This window comes from Ammospiza nelsoni, chromosome 6, assembly GCF_027579445.1.
Source record: "Ammospiza nelsoni isolate bAmmNel1 chromosome 6, bAmmNel1.pri, whole genome shotgun sequence".
In the NCBI taxonomy this organism is placed as follows: Eukaryota; Metazoa; Chordata; class Aves; order Passeriformes; family Passerellidae; genus Ammospiza; species Ammospiza nelsoni.
In genome coordinates, this window is record NC_080638.1 from 44029213 (window position 1) to 44049317 (window position 20105).

A 20105-nucleotide genomic window follows, 5' to 3' on the forward strand; every position below is an offset into this window, starting at 1 on the left:
AAAGGTAAAGGCCTACTTTTAATCAGTAAACTTCTATAATTCTGGAAGAAAGCAGCAGCTTAAGCATATTTCAAGTTTAAAATGCAGCACACAATATGCATTGGTTGTCTTCTCTGGGAAAATTGAGGCTTGTGTCAACATTCAGAATGGTTCCTGTTTCTGACCTATTGCAGAATCATATCTACAAGGTATAATTTCTCAAAACTTTTCAGGATATACTGTTTATAGTTTCAGAAGGCACTGTCAGAATACTTAATCCTAATTATAGTTGGAGTTCACACCATCAGATAGGGCATATTTTTATGATGTGTATTTTAGTCTGTGAGAACAAATTAGTCATCTGAATAATGTATTTGCTAGTGAACCACTAGACAGGTATCACCTCTTTAATCTGTTTTGCATTCTGTTTCCCTAGGATATTCCCCTTTTCAGCATGCTGCTAATTTCTGCAGTATGATATCTAAATGACTGGAGTTTAGCAGCCTCGTAGCTGGAGTTTCACCAGCTGTGTAATAACAATTGTTTTTTGGAAATTGTGTGGCCTAAACACACCTGCATGTGTTTCTTGAAACATTTTACTGCCTGCTAATTGGCTGGCAGTGTACTGGTGCTGTCCCAGGTAACAGGAATAAAGATTTAATTGAGCACTGCATCCTAGGCACTGAATGGCATGGAAGGAAGCCTCCCTTTTAAGACTGCTGAATACCACTGATTACTGGGCTTGGCAGGTGTCAGATACAAGAGCAACTAGATATGCCACAGCACTCCCCAGATTTTGAGGAAATGGGTTTAGGGTAAGCTTAGTACAAGCCTCATCATGGTAATGATGATAATGTAAAGCAGGATACCCTGCTTGATATTAATTAACTGTACTGCAACAACATCTGGAGGCCCCATTGGATACCACAGCTCCACATACAAATATACTGTTTGATAAGCCTTTTGATCATGTGGCTTCACATTATAAAAAGGCAAACTGGAGAGAGAGAAATTCAAGTGGCTTTTTCAAGGTACAGCAGACCAGCAGTAAAAGCAAAAACCTTTTCTTTCAACCCTGTACTCTATCTAACTAATCTTGATTACCTCTGTGAGTGAGTTAAATTTTAAAGATATCAATCTGTACTAATGGTATCACCTTACATGAAATATGTAAGCTGTGGGTGTAAAATTAATTCCTAAGAGTAATTCTGCTGATATTATGTATTAATGTTACCTAAACTGCTTCAGTGATGTGTAAAGCTCTTATTTGATGCAGGCTGAAATAAACAAGCAGCTTCTACATTTCATGTCTTTTCTTGAAAAGAAATATCTTGTGAAAATATCTTGTGTGTATTGTTGTACAAAATGAGCCACTCCTGACCCTGGTAGAACTGTCACAGAATTGAGCTTCTTGTCCTTTTTTTTTATTTGGTTGTCTTCAGGGTAGTTTTGTTTATAAAATAAACTTTTATTAGACAAAAGGCAAAGTTGAAAGACAGATGCAGGGAGACAAGGAGAGTAGGTAAAATTAAACCAAGAGAATGGCAATTTCATATCCTACTGGTAAATCTGTTTCTGTAATACTGCAAAGGTGTTTGGTCAAAAAAAGTTCAAGACCAGGAGTCAGGAGCAAAATATACTTTAGTAGCACTGTATTGCTGTGCTACAATTTCTTGTTGTAAGGGCCATTGAAAAAGTACTATATTATCATCTGTGTCCCACATAAACTTTCAACTGGCAAAAAATGAAGGAGAGTTTGGAAAATTTTTTAAACTTTTAACAAGGAAACTGGTATAAATTTTACTTTAGCCAAATAATGTAATGAGTCTTCAACCAAAGAGTAGAGATCATCTTTCAATACAAGGAAAATTCCCAGAGAGCACTCCTGAATTTAACTGTTCATAATGGTGAATAAGCCTCAAATGTGAGCCCTCATGGTAAGATTGTGTAATTTCTGTAAACTGAGGTTTAAAATTTCTGATGTCTCCACTTGAAAAAAAGGTACAAGTAAACTGAAGGAGTTTCAGGGCCATGGGGAAGTTTAAATGAAAGATTGGAAAACCTGGTTTTAAGCAAGAAACTCAGAGAGCTGAGTGGTTTTCACTTATGCCCTGTAAAACTGAGGAGAGAGTTGGCAGTCAAGGAAAGATGAAACTAGAATCCTAAGTCTTTTGCTCTATCTATTTTTTTGCTCTGAGGATGGACTAAAGGCATTGTGCATGGTTGTGACAGATGTTTATCTAAGTTACCTTTCCTAAACCTTCAGTGGAAAAGATTAGATTTTCATTAATATTTCACAATTTAATTTTTTCATCACTTCTTAAAATGAGCAAGAATCAGGAACAACATTCAAGAAAATTTTGGCTTGATCACAGACTTATAAGTCATTTGTGGCAGTATGATGCTAGGTGGCATTTCAGTATTATAGGCAGTAACAGTTAAAAAGTAGTCATCTGCTTACAGGAGGAGCTGAGCAGGTTATATTCATATTGCTGTATTCAATGGCTCTTGAGTCTTCCCATGAATTTGGTACTTTTTTTTTTTGGTTAAACATAATCGTCAAATGCTTTTGTTAGGTATTTGTAGTTCTTTGAGTTAAAAAGACCCAATGCTGAATCATTGCTTCGTGACTGTATACACAGTTTCAAGTGTACCACTTTTTGGAACCTTTTATATCTCCTCTTTTCCTTTTTGTGAGGGCCTATAAAGATCTGTGTACTGGGTTCAAGAATTTAAGTCAATGGTCCACCTTTAACTTGTAATAGAGGTTTTCCTTTTGTACACTGTTCTTTTTCATTATATTTCTTGAATTCCACTTGCTTTTTTGACCCTGTTCAACACTATGCCAATCTCATCAAAGTAGCAACTGTAATGAATCTAAGCCTTCTTTCCTCAGCTGAAAATCATAAATGTTGCCCTAAAATATATTCTGTAGTTTAAAAAAGAATCAATTTAGACAAGATAAATGACCTCCTATAAAATTTTAGAGGAGAGTAGATTATAACAATTGTCCTTTTTAGCCTTATAAATTATGTATTGCTGAGAAATGCTTCTTTTAAAAACCATGCCCCCAAAGGGTAATAATTTCTATGTATATTTGTCCTCTCTGTGTGTGTGATTCTTTCTGATAAATAGGTTTTAACTGGCATTGAGTAGATCTGGTTGAGCACCTTAAAGAAGCAAGAACATTATATAACAAAAAATTACCTGCTGCTCCTTATAACAGCCCTTAAAAATCAAAATTACCTAACCTGTGTGTTTCCTTTTCCCTTAACATTTTTCCTTGTCTCAAGATAACTGTAAAGTGTTGGCACCCTGATCAAAAAACTTCCAGGTCAGGTGAGCTTCAATACATGTAATTTCTCTCAGAGCATTTGCTGGTTTTGTTGATTATCATATTTGCCGGGGTGGCAATACTGATTCTTGAGTGTTCTTCCCCTGCTGTCAATGTTGGATAAGGGCAGACTTCATTCAGTAAACTCTCCCTTTAGCCAGGCCTGGAGTTTTTTCCATATTGAATCCTGATTTCAGACTTACCTCTCAGTGATATTAAAAACAGCACTGAATATGGCCAGCCAGAGGAGAGTAGAAATAACTGCCTTATATATACACTCTGTGCTGAATACAGGTTCTGATACTTGCCCTTCTAAAACCCATTGGCACTCGTGTCCCAGCAAGATCTGCCCAGCCATGCGTTCAGTTCGAGCTGCAGCCCAGGAAGGCCTCTAAGGACAGTGCTGGTTTTTACTGCCTTTCTAATCAGCAAGAACTTTCTGAGTTTCTGTTTACAGTGAAAGTTCACATCCAGTGATTTGTAGTTGTAGTAATAAATGGGGTTCCTCTGTGGAATATGCATCTATACCTTCGGTTCTCCTGGATAACTCGCAACATTTAACACTGTTCTGCAAAGCCCCCTAAACCACAGAGAGGGAGCAATCCTTCAGAGGGACTAACATTCAGAATCAAGTTTAAGGCAGGGCAAAAATAAAAAAACAACAAGGCAAACAAAACCCCGAAGGAAATCAAGCAAAGAAAGTCTGAAAAAACGAAGTGAAAACAAAGAGGAAGAAATAAAAGTTCAATCTCTTTTAAAAACATGGACTGCAAGGGTAGGAGCCTAAGCAGAAGACAGCCATTCCAGGAAGAGCAGTTCTCAGGGTTATAACAAAACAAAGCAATTTTACTGAGTTTGGAGGGTGGTTGAAGTGTATCTGTGTGGCATTTTTTGGGGAGAGAGGGAAAGTTTACTAACCATTCCTACAGTGTGAAATGGCTTGTTGTATTACTAAAAGAGGTTGTATCAATTTCAAATGAGAGCAGAAAAATCAGCAGTGACCTGCAGGACGGAGTAACCAGGAGTATTGTCTGCCAGGTTTGGGCTGATGTCTAGCCATGCTGGAACCAGCCAGGGTGGGAGGAGGAGGCAGTACGTGCAGTAGTTGCGATTTAAATATTATGCAATAAAATGACTGTGAGAAAACATAGCCTGGGATTGTAGTCAGATTTCCGGTACGTTTTATAAATGCTTCCTTTAATTTTACATTTTGCTTCCGAAAAATAAGCAAAACAACACAAGAAGATGCTGGGATAAACTCTGCTTCCATTTCCATCAGTAGGAATTGAGTTTCTTCAACAGAATTGCTATTGATTCACATTGATGCAACTGAGAGTAGAATCTGTCCTAATGCCTGGAGCTCTCTCTCTTGGTTTTTGAAATAAAATGCTTTCTGAACACATGGAACAAATATATACTTTTAGTATGGACAATTTAAATTTTAGATTTAGAAAAAGAAAACCTAAGAGTAAAGAGCATAGTGTGTATGTGGTTGTTCATGTGTGTGTACCCTCTAACACTCTTGAACTGCTCATCTTACAAAATCGCTGCCAATCGCATTTTGCTTTCTTCCTACCCGGTCTGCTACATAAAGACAGATGCCTTCAAAATGTAAAGGCATGGCATGGAGAAAGCAAAGGCCTGACAATTTTCTCACAGGACAGGCTCTGCTTCTCTTTGAACGAAGGGAAACAAAAGTTAAAACATACCTGCTAAAATGTCAGACCTCAGACCTGTTTTGAAGGAAAAGGTTTTGAAGAGGTTGAATGTAGAAGCTGAGGAAAGCTTTGGACCTGCTCCTCTCAGATCATAGTTGCTCTCAGGGCTGAAATGTTTAGATTGGCAGTATATAATCAGTGTTTAAATGAAATATAACTGGATTTTCAGGGCTTGTAGAGCTTGAAAAGATAGGTGTCTATAACTCCTCTGTCACAGATAAAGAATCTGGTTTACAGTAAGGTAAAAAAGGGTGCACAAAGTGAACCAATGCTTCAGGGCAGGCAATAAATTGCTGATCTCCTGATCCAGGCTGTAGATTAGTTCTTTGTCATTTAATAATGTTGCAAATGTTTGGAAATTGTGCCTATAACAAACTGTTGCCAGGAGTCTGTGTAGAGTAGACAGGTCAAGGAGAAGCCTTGTACAATTTTTTTTTCAGGACTTGGTGCTTTTTTTGTTCTTTTAACTTATCTACAACCATTCCATTATGTGATCATAATTATATTTCTAAATTCTTAGAGACATAATGGCAGAAGTTTATCTCCAGAAGTACTGTAAGGAATGAAGTGGTAATGTGGCTTTTGAGGGCAGCAATTTTATGGGATAAATCAGCACAGGACAAATTCTTGAAAAAACTTTAAAAATCCTTTTTGGCAAATAGCCTTAAAGAAGAGAAAAAAGTAAGATAGATTGAATGCTGAGTTCACTTCATTATTTATAAGTAAAATGGTTCTCAGTTTTCTAAGACATAGTGCCAGCACTTGATGTCACTTGGAGTTTTCAAAGACATTAATTAATGGTTGCCTTTTCATGGAAACTTTTTGGGGCACCCAGTGAGTACCAATATAGAGAGGAAAAAAGTTGCACTCTCTGTTAAAATTCTCTTGAACCCTTTTGGAGCACGTAACTTGTTTGCTCTGTGTGGCTCTGTACTCACCTTTTCCCTTGCTGCATAGTTATGATTATTTTTCCTATAGCTAAAAAATAAATGTTATAGGTAGCGGCTCAAATATAAACCTTTCTTTGTCACATATTTACTGGTCTAGTTAATACCTTTGTTTGGTTATGTGGAAAGAAAATCCACCAGCTGAATGTGTGGGGAAAGGAATGAAAGGTTGTGTCCATCATAAAGTGTTAAACTGTAATGGTCAAACTTGTCTTTCAGATTTAGAACGAAGGTAGGTTTTGGTAAAAGCTGTTTTTAATGAAGTATTGTAGTGCAAGAAACTGGGATTTGAAGAGATGTTGAAAATGAATTGAGGATTTGCCCCTTGTGTCCATGGTCACTGTTCTCTGCTGTAGCATTTTCTCTGTGTTTTGCTTTACTTTTTTTTTTTCTTCTGCCAGGAATGCATAAACTAATTGTTAATTTTTTCATAGTGTCTGGTTCCCTGGAGATTTAAAAAATCATAAGTAAACTGTATCTTGGGGTCTGTGTGTGCAGTTTGGCTTCAGTAGCCCTACCTTTGACATATTGTGTTGTGTTTTATTCTGGTAATTGGAACAAAAACCATTGTCATGACAAGTTCTTACTCAGTCCAAATAAGAGTCTCAGAACTTGTGATTCTGCAAAAGTTGAGTTAAAGAATCACAGGGAGCTCTGCCCAAGAGTCATCTGAAGAGAGCTGGAATAGACTGTTCACAAGAACCATGATTTTTTTTTTTTAGACAATTTTTTTGCTCTTCTTAATTGCAACAAAGTGTTACACTGCTTTTAAAAGGTCTGTCCTCTCTGGCTCTGGGAGGAGATGCCTCTTGGGATGGGGAACGCACCAGTTTGCTCATTTCCCCCTTCTCTCCATCAGACTAAAGGCCACTGGCATTTTGCAGTCCACTGCTTCCAGAATCTTATCTCTTTCCCAGTTTGCCCTCTTATCACTAGCTCTTTAAATAGGTCTTTTCCTGCAAGCCCTGGGAAAGGAAATCATGAAAGGTGCTATCTCCTTTTCCTCTGAGGAGAAGTCAGAAACATTTTGTCATTCTGCAGAGATTAATTGAACTTCCCACCATCCTTTTCCCCACCTGCAAGTTTTTACCTTTGCCTCATTAAGTCTGTAGGCTTGAAGGTATGCATCTTTCACTCTGAATACCTTTTAATCCCTTCCTCCTCTGTGGTGGTGATTCTGATCTGTTCCATTAGAAAAGGTGCAGGTCTTCATCTTACCTACTCATGCTATACCTTCACCAAGGTGGACCCTTCTTAAAGCAGCCACAGTTTGCCAAAGAAGCTTGGTGTGTTGATGGCAATTGAAAAGCAATATGAGAAGTCATCCAGGAGGCTAAATGTAAGTTTATATCTTGCAAAACCACAATATCAGTAGCCAGGTTACCTGGTTGCTATGTATTATTTGAGTCTGAGGAAAAATTAATCACATGTTCTTCGGTAATTGCTATGCAGATAAAGATAATTATGTGGTTGCCAGCAAAAGGTTCACTAAAACAGTGTTGGGAGATCACTTACTTCATATGTCAAAGAAGTGGTAAAGCTGTGCCAGCAATGCTTTTATGTGAAATAAATCTTTGTTAACTGAAACTTATTTTTTGGGATAGTATAAGAGAAGAAACATTGGTTGTTTCCAAATGGCATCTGATTTCATGCATCTGCTGGGAGCAGCAATCCACTTACCTCACAGTCCAGTGAAAAGAGAAGGATGATATTGCTATCTTGAAGAAAAGTCCCTTCAAAGAATAACAGTATGAATGTACATAAAACTTCCTACCCAGCATACATTTAGCACAATCTAAAATTTACTGTTTTAATGAGAAAAAAACCAAAATGCTTACTGTTTTCAGTGCTAAACTTCAAGTAGTTGAACCACCAGAGTTCGTGACCTCTTCAGCTACAGGATTGTTTTCTTTCCTTTCCTAAAACAATCCTGTAGTCTGACACCAGGAAACTTGGTGTTAGGAAGAAAATGTCAAAAAAAAAGAAGGGTAGTGAAGATACAAGGAATTTGTGATGAGTACTTTGGTATGAGTAAGCTTTGAAATGTAAGGTTAAGGAATCAGAAAGACCTCTCTGAGAAATTGAAACACGGTGAAACTTTCAGAAAAAGATTTCTTTTACTACCAGGAGACAGAAATAAATCCAGGAGAGGAATCCAAGATGGCCATCAAGTACAAGAGCTGAAGTTTTTTTCTTATTGCTGAGATTTGCTAATGTGAATGAGGTAAAGTTAGGGTAACAGCCCTGAAGAATGGGATCGTCTGCCCTCTAAGCAGATATGTAACGGAACAGAATTGTCCTGTCACCCTTTATTATACCTCAGTTTTTTTCAAGGAAAATATATTTGCATAGAAGATGGCCATCCACTCTCTCTTGTTTCAATTTTATAGTATGGATAGCTAGCAAATATATTGACTTCCTGTATGATACATTTTAGTTCTGCCTGTCTGTACCAGTTTTGGATATGTGCAGTGCACTTAATATGCCTTCATAATTGTTAACACTAGCATATTGTGCCTCTCCTTACTGAGTGTTTGAAGATGCATTGCTCTTAATTGTACAGTGATGAGAATTTCTGTTGCTGTTTAAATCAGTAATATTAAATGCATATATCTAATCAGAGTATACTCTAAAGTCATTAAATATGGTCATTACTTGGAATCACCTGAGGGGACCTGCAGAAGGAAGTGTTGTGGCTATTATAACAGATTTTGCCAGCTCTTCCCTTTCAGTCAGTGACTGGTGCAAAGTTTTGGGAAAACACTGCTTTATTGGTAAGGCACTGTTTGCTGTGTGATGGAGAAAAATAAGATGGGCAGCTCCTGTCTCTTAGGAGCTTCCCTCTGGATTTCGAAGTCAGCTAATGACACTTCTGCTCCCTTCAAGTTCCATTCATCTTCTAACTGCATTCTTCCTGCTGGATCCCACAATTATTTTCTTGGGGAGTGAGGACTGTTTGTTTCCCAAGAAGAATAACAGAACAAAACAGGTGTTGAGATAACAGCCTGTCAGTGGCTGCATTTTATATAACAAGTGACTAGTAATAATCAGCAGAGATGTTGCTCAAATAACTCTTTATCCACATCTCCTGATTTTTGCTGCCTGGTTTCTCACCTGTCTTCTGTGATGTTTTATGGGAACAAATGAGTCACTGTCTTCAGGTGAATGCTGTAAAGAACAGTGTGAAAGAAAGTGTTTGCAATGAAGCAGAACCAATGAAATGTGTCTTGAGAAGCTCAAAATGACAATTCTGTGTATTCTCCAGTGCCATCTACCGGCAGAACTACCCACTAGAGACTTAGAGGCCAAGAACATTCTCCTAAGTGGCAGCAATTTTAAAACACTTGTTTCTTTTCTTCTTTCAGGAGCAAGGCAAGATTGGCGTAGTCTTCAATATTGGCACGGTGGACATCTCTATTAAAGAGGAAAGCACACCTGTAAATGATGGCAAATATCACGTAGTACGCTTTACCAGGAATGGTGGCAATGCAACACTTCAGGTTGACAGCTGGCCAGTGAATGAACACTACCCCACAGGTACATATATTTTGCTTTTTGTTCTCTTTCAGTTTATCTGTACCTATAACCTCATGTTTAATAACAACTGGTCACTATATAAATCTTTGTTGCTTCATCTAGACAATAAATTCACGAGCCTGGTGATGCATAGTGTGTCTCTTGGAAAACAAACTAATGGTCCTTTAGACTGGAAGAAAAAGCATGCCAACTGTGTGGTATGATGTCCATAGACCATGCTATTTCAGAGGTCTCTAAGTGAATCCTGGTTCTACACAGACTTACAAAGCTATTCAATGACAAACTTGGTTTTGCTACTCGTGATATTTTCTAAATATTTAGGGTAGAAAAGTTTTGAACAGACTTTATGAAAAGGAGTGGTGAAGTGAAAAGACTCTAGCCCCACCCCAGATACTGTCTATATAAATATAGAGTAGAAATGTAAGGAAATGGAAGATAAGCAAGTATTTGAGCAGACCTTATGCTTGCCTCATAATTTTTTATCATCTGAATTTCAATTTCTTTCTTAGGTTTGCAGACACAAAAGTTAACACAGCATCTAACCAAAACTGACAACTCCTAGTTGACTTTCTGTCAAAATGCAGCGGAAAAATTCAATATCTTTGGAAATTATCACCCTAAATCCACCAGAAATAGTGAATAACTAGCTCTTGATACACTGTCACATGTTTTATCCCACCACTGGCAAATCACAATGTCATGATACTTTGTCACAATGCTAAAAGGTCAAACTTACTCCAAGTGAAAAACAGATTGCTTTGTGTGCCGCTGACAGTGTATTAAATAGCTGAGATCTGATGATGTGCATGGTTATAAAAGGAAGAATGAACACAAGGAAAGAACTCCAATGTTAACCACCTTCCTCTTATTCATATGTTACTTAAGGTGAAGCCATGATCTTCTTGGTTTTCAATTTTGAGTCTAAGAAACATTCAGTTCTTTATTTCTAGGTTGTACAGTAGTAGCTCAAGACAGAATGAAGATTCTTGGTAGTGGTGTAGGAATTGTTCAAAAGAAACTTAAACTCAAATTATAGTAAATATCCTAACTTGAGGTTATATGCTAATTTATGTGACATTATACTAATAAATTACTCCAAAGGGATGATTTCATCTCTTCTACTCCCTCAGAAGGCACACAGGAAGGTTTTTGAATGTGAGTCATCTGTGCTATATTGCTCTCTACTACATATGTCCCTTTGTCAGTGTTTTGTGAGGTGTATGCAAAAGGATACATTTCAATTATTAACCTTATTTCTGGGAAAAAAATATTTTTGAAGAATGCCAGGACAGATGTGCTGTGTTAGGTTCTAGCTCTGCTATGCATTGGTTTGAGAGGAAAGGTCCAACTGAGGATCTCTGTTCTGCTCCTTTCATCAATTTTGTAAAATACCTGCAATACAGTTGGCAGCCAATTACAGTCACTACAACCTCTATGAATAAATTTTCTTCTTATATTGCTTGCTGTAGTAAGTCTCTGGTGTAAAGAAACAAAATATTCAGCTCAATGCTTTAGAGATTTTTTTTTTTTAAGGGAAAATAAATCACACTCACAGACTACCTCAGTACCTGGGCTTCTGCCTTGGCTATAGATATTTCTATGTTTTCATTAGAAGATGTAAGGTTTTACGGAATCAGCATTAATCTTATATTCTGGGCTAGTATTGAGTGTGTGCAGTTGTACCCTAAGAAAAAAGGACACCTTTATCTTCCAGACACCTTTTCCTTTCTGTGCACGTATTTCAATTTTTGTCTGTTTGTAGATGATGAATTTTTCAGCCTGTCCCTGTGAAAATAAGGCTTATGGGACCATACCTGGTGTGTGCAGGTTAATCCTTTACTTGTCTGCTACTTCTTTCAAACCAATATTTTAGTCAAATTAAAAAAAAAAAGAAAAAGACAAAAATCAAAAAAACAGAAGATAATACATTACTGTGGGATAAACCCAAGCAAACCAACAAACAAACAAAAAAACCCAAGGGAGGAGGGCAATGTTCCAGCCTTCCCAAAGGAAAGGACTGTGGCTTGATGTCAATTCATGTTAAATACCAGAATATCCATAAAATAGAGTGGCGTTATGAATGCCTAAGATTCAGAAAAGGTTCAATGAACCAATTATTACAGGAAGCCAATACTTATTAGTCCCATTTTCTGTGCAGACAATGTTTAAAAAAAAAGACTGAACAGGAGCTTTTAAAATTAATTACTTGCTGTCTTTCACAAACCAAACTTGCACTGTTGTTTTTGATCTGACTGCATGACCAAACCTGTGTTCAGCAGAGATTCAGTTCTGTGAAGGCTTTGTGGTTGGATGGACCCAGGCTAATCCAGTGTGTTTCAACTGGAACCTGCTGAAAATTTAAATTCATATCAAACTTGAGTGATAGTAGCTGAGTAATCCCCTATGTTTCACATAGCATCATGTCAATTCTACAAACACAGTTATTGGTAGTGTTTAAAAAATGTTGTATGTGTAGACCATGCTTGCTTGAGCACACTGCGTTGTCTGTAAAATGAACAATTTCATGTGTACTTGTTTTTCCTAATGTTACAAATTTTATAAACTATCTAATGTTTCTTCTTTGTCATCACACATGGTGCAATCTTCAGTCAGGGTTGCATTCTGAATGGCATTTCCATGCTCCTCTCTGAGTTTTATTACTTGTGGAAGGATTATACATTAGACTCATAATTACTTGCTCAATGAAAAGTACAAAAAAAAGTTGGATATTCATTAAATGAGCAAAGTGAGAGAATATTGGTTTTCCTTAAAATACAGTCTTTAGTTAAATTGAAATTAACTGAAACTAGCCCAATGAGACCCAAAGGCTCCAAAGCTGTATTTTTACAACTTCAAATAAAAGACAAAGAAAATAGAATGACAGCAAACTTACAACTCAGGCAATGACATTTTGGGTTTTATAGCATCCAATTGCATTCCAGTCACCTGCAACATGAGCTTTGCACTTTCTTGTAGGGAAAAGGGTTAGAGAAAAATGGTAAAGGAGGTAAACTTTAACATGGAGCTAAAGTTGGTTTTGTGACTGAAATAATCCAAATTACTAGGAATGGGCTCTCATCTTTAGTACCACCTCAAAGTACCAGATTTTTTGTTACTGGACAGAAAGACAGAACAGTAGCCCAGTATAGGTATGTGAGACAAAGCTTCTGAGAACTGGGAGATGTCAAAGTAGCATTAGCACAGAGGCTGCTGTCTGCAATTCAGCTGTTGTGGTTCAGCCAAAACCATTGAGCTGTTTGTGATTTATTTGCATTAGTTTTGCTCTTTCTCCTCTCTCTCATGAACACAATAAGGAGACGGGCTTCTTCCATAGGCTGTACTGATAGCCACTTTCTTCATGCTTGATTCATTAAGTTGGTTATCACAATGTGAAAGAATTTTTCTTGGTCAGGGTATAAAACTTTTGCTGTAGTCTGAAGTACAGTTTTCTATGACGTCCTCCCTTCTGTTGTCTCTCATGCTTTCATCCTTTTAACTCTCCCAGAAAACAAGTTGTGCTTGGTCATTGTAATTTTCCTGCTTTTATGTTCCTGGAAAAAGCCTTCTCTATATCCAAATAAATTGGTTAATGATAAAATATGAGTAATTTTGGACCCAGACTTCAGGAAGATAAAGTATCTGACATGTTTTTGTTTTTATCAAAATGAAACCCATCAAATTTGAGACAGGTTACAGAAATTTTCAGAGCAGTTAGAAATCAATCTTCAATTTTTACACAGACCTGGGATACTTCAGTCCTTAAGTTTTCATTATTTCTTAAACAGGATATGGTTTTTTTGACTCAGTTCACTGTCTTTTCCTTGCAAAGAAGTACTTTGTGTGATGCCAGATTTGTAGTGTATGTCAAAACAAACCTGATATTCCTGTTCGTTCATCCAGGCACCAACTACATATTCTGCAGTAGAAAAAAAAAATCAAGGTGAAGACAAGCTGTTAAGTAAGAGTATCCACAATAAAAAAAAAAATCTTATTTAAGTAATGTTTTAAAGGAGAGGATTAAAGGAAAGAAGGCAACAGGTAGGAAGGAGCTGTCATTTAAAGAAATGCATGATCCAGCAAAAAAAATGTAGCCTGGATTTTTTAAGGCATTTTAGAAACAAGAATTAAGACAGTATTAAACAACTGGATTATTACCAGAGTTTATTATTTCATCCATACGGTACATATTTTATATTTTTCACCTTTATCATTCTTGAGTTATCTCTCACTCTTCTTGCAGTAGTCTTTGCCCTTTCAAATTACATTATTCTGCAGGATTTTTGCTATGGATAAAGGAAAAAAATTAGTTCCTCCTCTATGCCCTTACTTTATTTGGTCTCTGAAGTACATTTCTGAGAGGAAATTGCATTTCTGGAAAAGCTGGACTGTTAGCTCTTGGCATCAGAACTGACTGCTCTGGCCAGATAAGTGCATACCTATAAAACAAAAAACTGATTCTGAGACCATGATATCTGTGCTGGGATTTTCTTTCAGAGTAGCTCCAGTTCCAAGGATTGAATGTTCCTGAACTGTTGGGCATACCTTCTTTTTTCAATTTCATTTGAAAGCAATCCAATTTGAACTGCATCTTTGTTAGTCTATGTGAGACAAAGTCTTTGTGTAAAACAATAGGCTTTCCAGAAGCAGGTCCAAGTGATAGTGGTTTAGATTCTCCTACCTATCTTGCCTTGCTGAAATGTATTTCTTCATTTGCTAGGTGGAAAGATTTGAGGAAGCTTGATTTGTGCCCCTCATTTTATGTAAGATAGGGAAGAAAACTGGCTGAGTTCTTACTTGCTTTTTTCAATAATTTTTCCAGCTAACTGAATGAATAGTGAAGGATGCTAGCAGCAGGACTCCTCTATTATCTAACAAGGGTCTTGGTGTCTGGGGAGGTCCCTGCTGACTGGAACGTAGCCACTGCTATTCCAGGCTATAAGAAGGGTGTGAGAAAAGATACAGGGAGCTAAAACCTGTTAGTCCAAACTCAGCTCCAGGAAAAATTATGAAGATTATGCTGTATGCTATTGAAAGGCATTTGAAGAATAATGCAGTCATAAAGCACACTCAAAATGGGTTCACAAAGGGAGCGTTCCATGTAACTAATTTTATGTCTTTCTATTGTAAGATCATCTGCCTGATGGATGAAGGAAAGGCAGTGTATGTAGTTTTTCCTGGATTTTAGTAATGCTTTTGATACCATCCCTCACAGCACCATTTCAGACAAGCTGCCCAGCTGTGGGATGAGCTGTGCACAGTGCACTGGGTTAGGAACTGGCTGAACGCAGAGCTCAGAGGGCTGTGGTGGATGGGGCTGCATCTGCCTGGCAGCTGGTCACCAGAGCTGCTCCTCAGGGTTCAGTTCCAGGGACAGATCTGTTCAGTATATTCATTCTTCTGTGGTAAGGTCACCTATCTTGTGGATGAAGGGAAGGTAGTGGATGTAGGAAGTTTGCTAGTGAGACTAAACTGGCTGGTTCTGTTGACCCCCTTAGGGGACAAAAAACCTTGCAGGGGATTCTAGCTGCATGGGAGCATTGGACAATGATTAATGGGATAAAATTAAGCAAGAACAAATTCTGGATTCTGCACATGGAGGAGAGTAACACCAGCCGTTACTATGACTTAGGAGAAGAGTGGCTGGAGGTCAGCCCTGAAGAAATGGGTCTGGAGTGCTGGTGGGCAGCAGCTCCGTGTAAGTCATATGTGGACCCTGACAGTGAAAACAACAAACCACGTTCTGGGGAGCAGAAAAGCCAGCACAGACAGCCAGTCAAAGGAGTGGTTGTCCTGCTCTATTCAGTGTTTGTGTGGTCTCACTCTTGGTAGTGTCCCATAATTTGAGAAGCATGTGAACATCCATGAAAATGTCCAGAGGACAGCAGCAAATCTGGTGACAGGGCTGGAAGGCATGTCCTATGGAGAGGGACTAAGGACCTGGGGGTTGTTGAGTTTGGAGCAGAGCAGGCTGGGGTGACTTTGCTCTTTGCAGCTTTCTGAGGGTGGAAGCAGAGATGGGTGCTGAGCTATTTTTCCATGGTACTTAGTGATGGGACGTGTAGGAGTGTTTCAAAGCTATGCTAGAGGAGGTTCACAATAGATCTTAGGAGGCATTATTTTACTCACAGACTGGTCAAACAGAACCATTTTTCTAGAGAGATTGTCACCAGGCCTCATGCTCATAAGTGTTTAAGAGGCATTTGGACACTGCCCTTAAGAACATGCTTTGACTTTTGGCCAGCCCTGATTGAGCTAGATAATTGTTGTAGCTACTTTCCAAATATTCTAGTCTAGTCTAAACTACTTGCTCACAAAGAAATAAAAAATGTCAGGTAGAGGTTAAAGTTCTGCATTTAAGTGAAAGGTAATGCAACAAAGGCTACAAAAGAATCTCAAGTCTGTCAGTTTTTCTCAATTTTTTTTCACTTTGTGACCTCTCACCTTTGAGAAAATGTCATGATTATGAGACATGTTTTGGACACCTGAAATTATATGCTGCATCTCTGTAACACAGAAAAAATAGATGTATTTTTCATTCCATCTGTTTTAACTCTAGAGAATTAATTATGGTGGTGGAAAGAACTTGATGTATTTGTGTTTGTCTTGATAAGATTGAAAGCTTGGTTCTATCTTATTCTTCCTTTAGCAAAAGTATTCTATGATTAAAAGTATCAAAATAATTGGAATCTGGCATTTTTTAAATTGCTGTTACCCATTTGATACTTTTGCAAAGTGCTCTCGTTTCTCAGTGAGATGATGTTAACCCTCCCATGCTTTGCTTTGTTTCATTGTAGCAAATTAGAATACTGATGGCAGCCTAATAAGATTCAAAATATCTCAAACTTTTTTTTTTCCATAAATACCCACCCAAACCTATTGTAGATACTTTAAAAATGGAGTAATATAGTAGGAGAACTTAAACCAGCATCAGAGATTTTACAGGAATTGTGAGGTGGGAAACATGAAGCATGAGGCTGTTTTGGCGAGAGCAGACTGAATACTGACTGAATACTGCTAATGTGAAATGGAAAGGGCGTTTTATAAAAGAGGAACCTGAAGCTGGTTTAAGTAGTAAGTGTTGCATGGCACTGCACAATTCATGATGGGTACTATTGTAAATTTCTGTGAAAAACAAAAAAGCAGATTTCATTTCCAGAGATGTGGATATCCACAGATCCAGCTATCTTCAAATGCAGTGTTGGTTCTCAGTATCTCTAAAAATGCTTCTACCTATCTCTACATATAAAATTCCATGAGTTTTACACAACCGTGAATATTGAACAAGAATTCATAGACTGCTTTAAAACAGGTCATTTATTGTCCTGCTCAAGCCATTTATTACCTTTCCCTTGTTTTTTTCAGTCTCCTTCCACAACTAGCATGATCTTTTTGTTCAATGAGATCCATTTCCCACCTCATCCCTCTACTGAAAAGATTCTGAGGACTCTCCTCTCTTCTCTCTCTTCTCTCTCTTCTCTCTCTTCTCTCTTCTCTCTTCTCCATTTTTTAGGCTTTATTTAGTTTTTATCAACAACATTTTCTTTCTCTCCCTCTGTGATTTCCCAGCCGTGAGATAAATAGCCTTGTATCTTACAAGCTAAATACAATTACTGCTATCAAAACTGGAGTCTTTCTCTCCCTGTAAATGTCTCTTGGAAGCTGATAAGCTGTTCAAAGCAAACTGCAGGCTTCTGCCTAATCCTGAGATTAAACATAACCACCCAGAAGACAGCAAGAGATAATTGAGGAGGGGGGACTGGGGAAGGCAGGCAGGAGAGGAGGAGAAAATGAGATCCTCTCCTGAGATATTAAGAGGACATACAGAAGGCTCAAGGTTATTTGTAAAGGAATTACACAAAACACACAAGAGCTTGTTATGATGAGGAATTTCCTGAGATAATGCAGTGATTGTTGTAGTTGTTAAAGACAAAATTTAGCAAGGATTTGTTTGATGTAAAGCACACAGGGCAGCTCCCACTCATGATTGCTGATTTTTATATATTATCCCCATCTTGTCCTGGAAACAGAAGGTCTCACAAGATTGTATCCAGATTCTTTGTGCATGCTAGAGTTCATCTCACTGACTTTATTACTGAACATGGGGAGACAGTAGATTTCCCAAGATGGAAGCAGGGGACTGAGCTGACTTCTCTGTGCTCTGTTTTGGTACCTGCTGACCAACCTAGAAGATAAGAGTGCCTTAACTGTGGAGAAATAGTGTGTGATATCTGTATTAATCTTCACTTATATAGGCATAATTACTGAAGGTTACTAGTTTTTATGAGTCAGCCCAATACAGCTGAAAAAATCAGCCTCATTTCAGGATATAGAAGTTCTTCATGGTAGGTTTTTTTTTTTAATCAGTGGCATTATATTTTTCTACTTCTGTAATTTTTTTGTGTCTTCTGTTTCAGAGAGCTTGTCTGTTTTTAACTGTTGTCAAAGGGATATTACCTCTTCCAACTTTGTTTAATTTATAATGCATTAGACAAGAAAAGGGAAGTAAGTTTAGAAGGTCTAATATTAGCATCACTGGGGAAATCAGTAAAAGGCTACATATCCTTTCTTCAGCTGACATGTTCACTGATATTGTAAATAATATACAATGTTGTGATTATTAGTTCTTGTGAGCTCAGTGACGCAAAGTCTAATGCTGATTGTGAAATTAACAAGGAAAACTCAAAAGCAGAACTCACTGAAATGTTTGAGTCATTGCAACAAGTTCTTTCTAAGTTTGTACTTATCCCTGCACAGTACCTCTACATGGCTCATATTGCACCACTTCAGTGATTTCCTTAGAGGAAATTTCTAGTTCTTTGTGCTGTTCAGAGCCTGGGTCCTCTTCCCCCAAATTCATTCTGTCTTGCAGAATGACTTTGACATGTCATTTCCTCTTTTTTCCACCCTTTAACTCCTCACAAAAACTTTGGCTTCTACCTTCTTGTGACCCTGTAGCAATCTTTTCCTTCCCTCAGACTTGAGGCTGTTATGATCTCCTTTTCACTTCTGAAACCTTGCTTCTGAAACCAAGGTAATAGTAAGAAGTTTGGCTGAACCCAGTTGTCTTCATGAAAATGGATGTTGTACTGGATGACTTAGAATCATTAATGTGTTGCTTGATCTGCATGCTGAAGGGATTTTTTTCTTGGTGCTACCAGATCCCACTGTGGTGTTAATATTTTCCTATCCAAATGTCCTTCTGAGTGGGCAATGAAGGAAGGAACAAAAGAACTGATTTTTTGATTAGCCCTGTAGGCTGAATACGATCACCAGGATTCTTGTCACATACTTTATTTTGGATTTTGACTTTTCATATTGAACTCATTTTGTGGGACTTAAATGAGCTCTTAGATGCTTCCTATCAGCATGAATTGGAGACAGCATATAAAGTGCCTTTGACAGGTTTACTGCATTGCATAATGAGCCTAAAACATATAAAAAGACAGGGTTAATAAAACAGAATTGGAGGAGCACATTTTGAAGGCAGTACTGCAACATATGTTGGAAGATCTGCCAAGAGGGATGATTAAAGCATGACAATTTGATGAAATCAAGAGTTGATTGTAGCTTGTCACTGCAGGGCCATAGCATCTATAATATATTTTTAGAGTTGGAAAACTGATAAATATGGCTGCCTGATATGAACACTCAAGTTTTGTTCCCCTGTATCCAATGACATATAAAACATATAAGACTTGTTGATGAAGTCATCAACAAACGAACATACTTTGAAATTTGTGCAAAAATACCTCATGTTAATGCATGTGTTTCCATACTGGATGATGGGATAGGATCTGACATGATATAAAAATTACATAAATGTTGCCACTACGCTTAGAGTTTATCTGCTGTGTACTTTTTATTTTGCTTTTCCACAGAAAAAATGAAGGTGTGGTTTATTTCTCATTTGCTCTATTCTCAAAGAGTTTCATGAAAGTGTTGTAAGGACTTTCTGTCTTCCAAATTCTAGTTTGGAGGACAGAAGAGAGAAAACACAGAAAACAAACAGGTGGTTATATTGCAGCTTCCAGTATCCATTGCTCCTGTTTTGTTTCTTAAAGCTGATCTGAGCTGTTGCAACACACTGCATTCAGTCTGAGCGAGATGTAGTTTTAACTTCCTCAGGTACCTCAAGCCCATGTGAGTGGCAGTCTATCAAGCCCCGGAATTTGTCAGCTTGGCATCAAGAAAGAGGGAAATACATGAGCCTTTATGAAGACATGTAAGGTAATGAAGCAGAGCAAGTAGCACAGTATGATTGAACAGCAGTAAGGTTGAAAGGAGGAGGTTACCTAAGGCAGGAAGTAAACACAGAAAAGTATCTTCATGCAAGTTGCCATGACCATCTAATTCCCACCCAGGATCCCACTGATAGGCCTTGAGGGAGAGGGGAGAGGAGTAAGAAGTATTCTTCTGTAGCCGTCTTTATTACTGCTACATAACAATCACATAAAAGGTTCTTCTAATATGCAAATACATGTTAGAGGCAATACTAGTTTTAATTTAGCCAAAATATTTATCTTGTTTATAGCCTAGATAAAGAAAACATTAACATAAAGTACTGACAGTTTGAGTAAAAGTTTTTTGGTG

At 37.7% G+C, this 20105-nt stretch overlaps 1 protein-coding gene across 2 annotated transcripts in view; it reads left to right on the forward strand.

The window, feature by feature from the left end:
* Positions 1 to 20105, forward strand: part of NRXN3 (neurexin 3) — a 703958-nt gene that overhangs the window by 559004 nt on the left and 124849 nt on the right. For both annotated transcript variants that reach the window (XM_059474030.1, XM_059474031.1), the window contains one exon: positions 9344 to 9515. In XM_059474030.1, coding sequence (XP_059330013.1) covers positions 9344 to 9515 — 172 coding nt within the window. The remainder of the gene's footprint in view (positions 1 to 9343; positions 9516 to 20105) is intronic.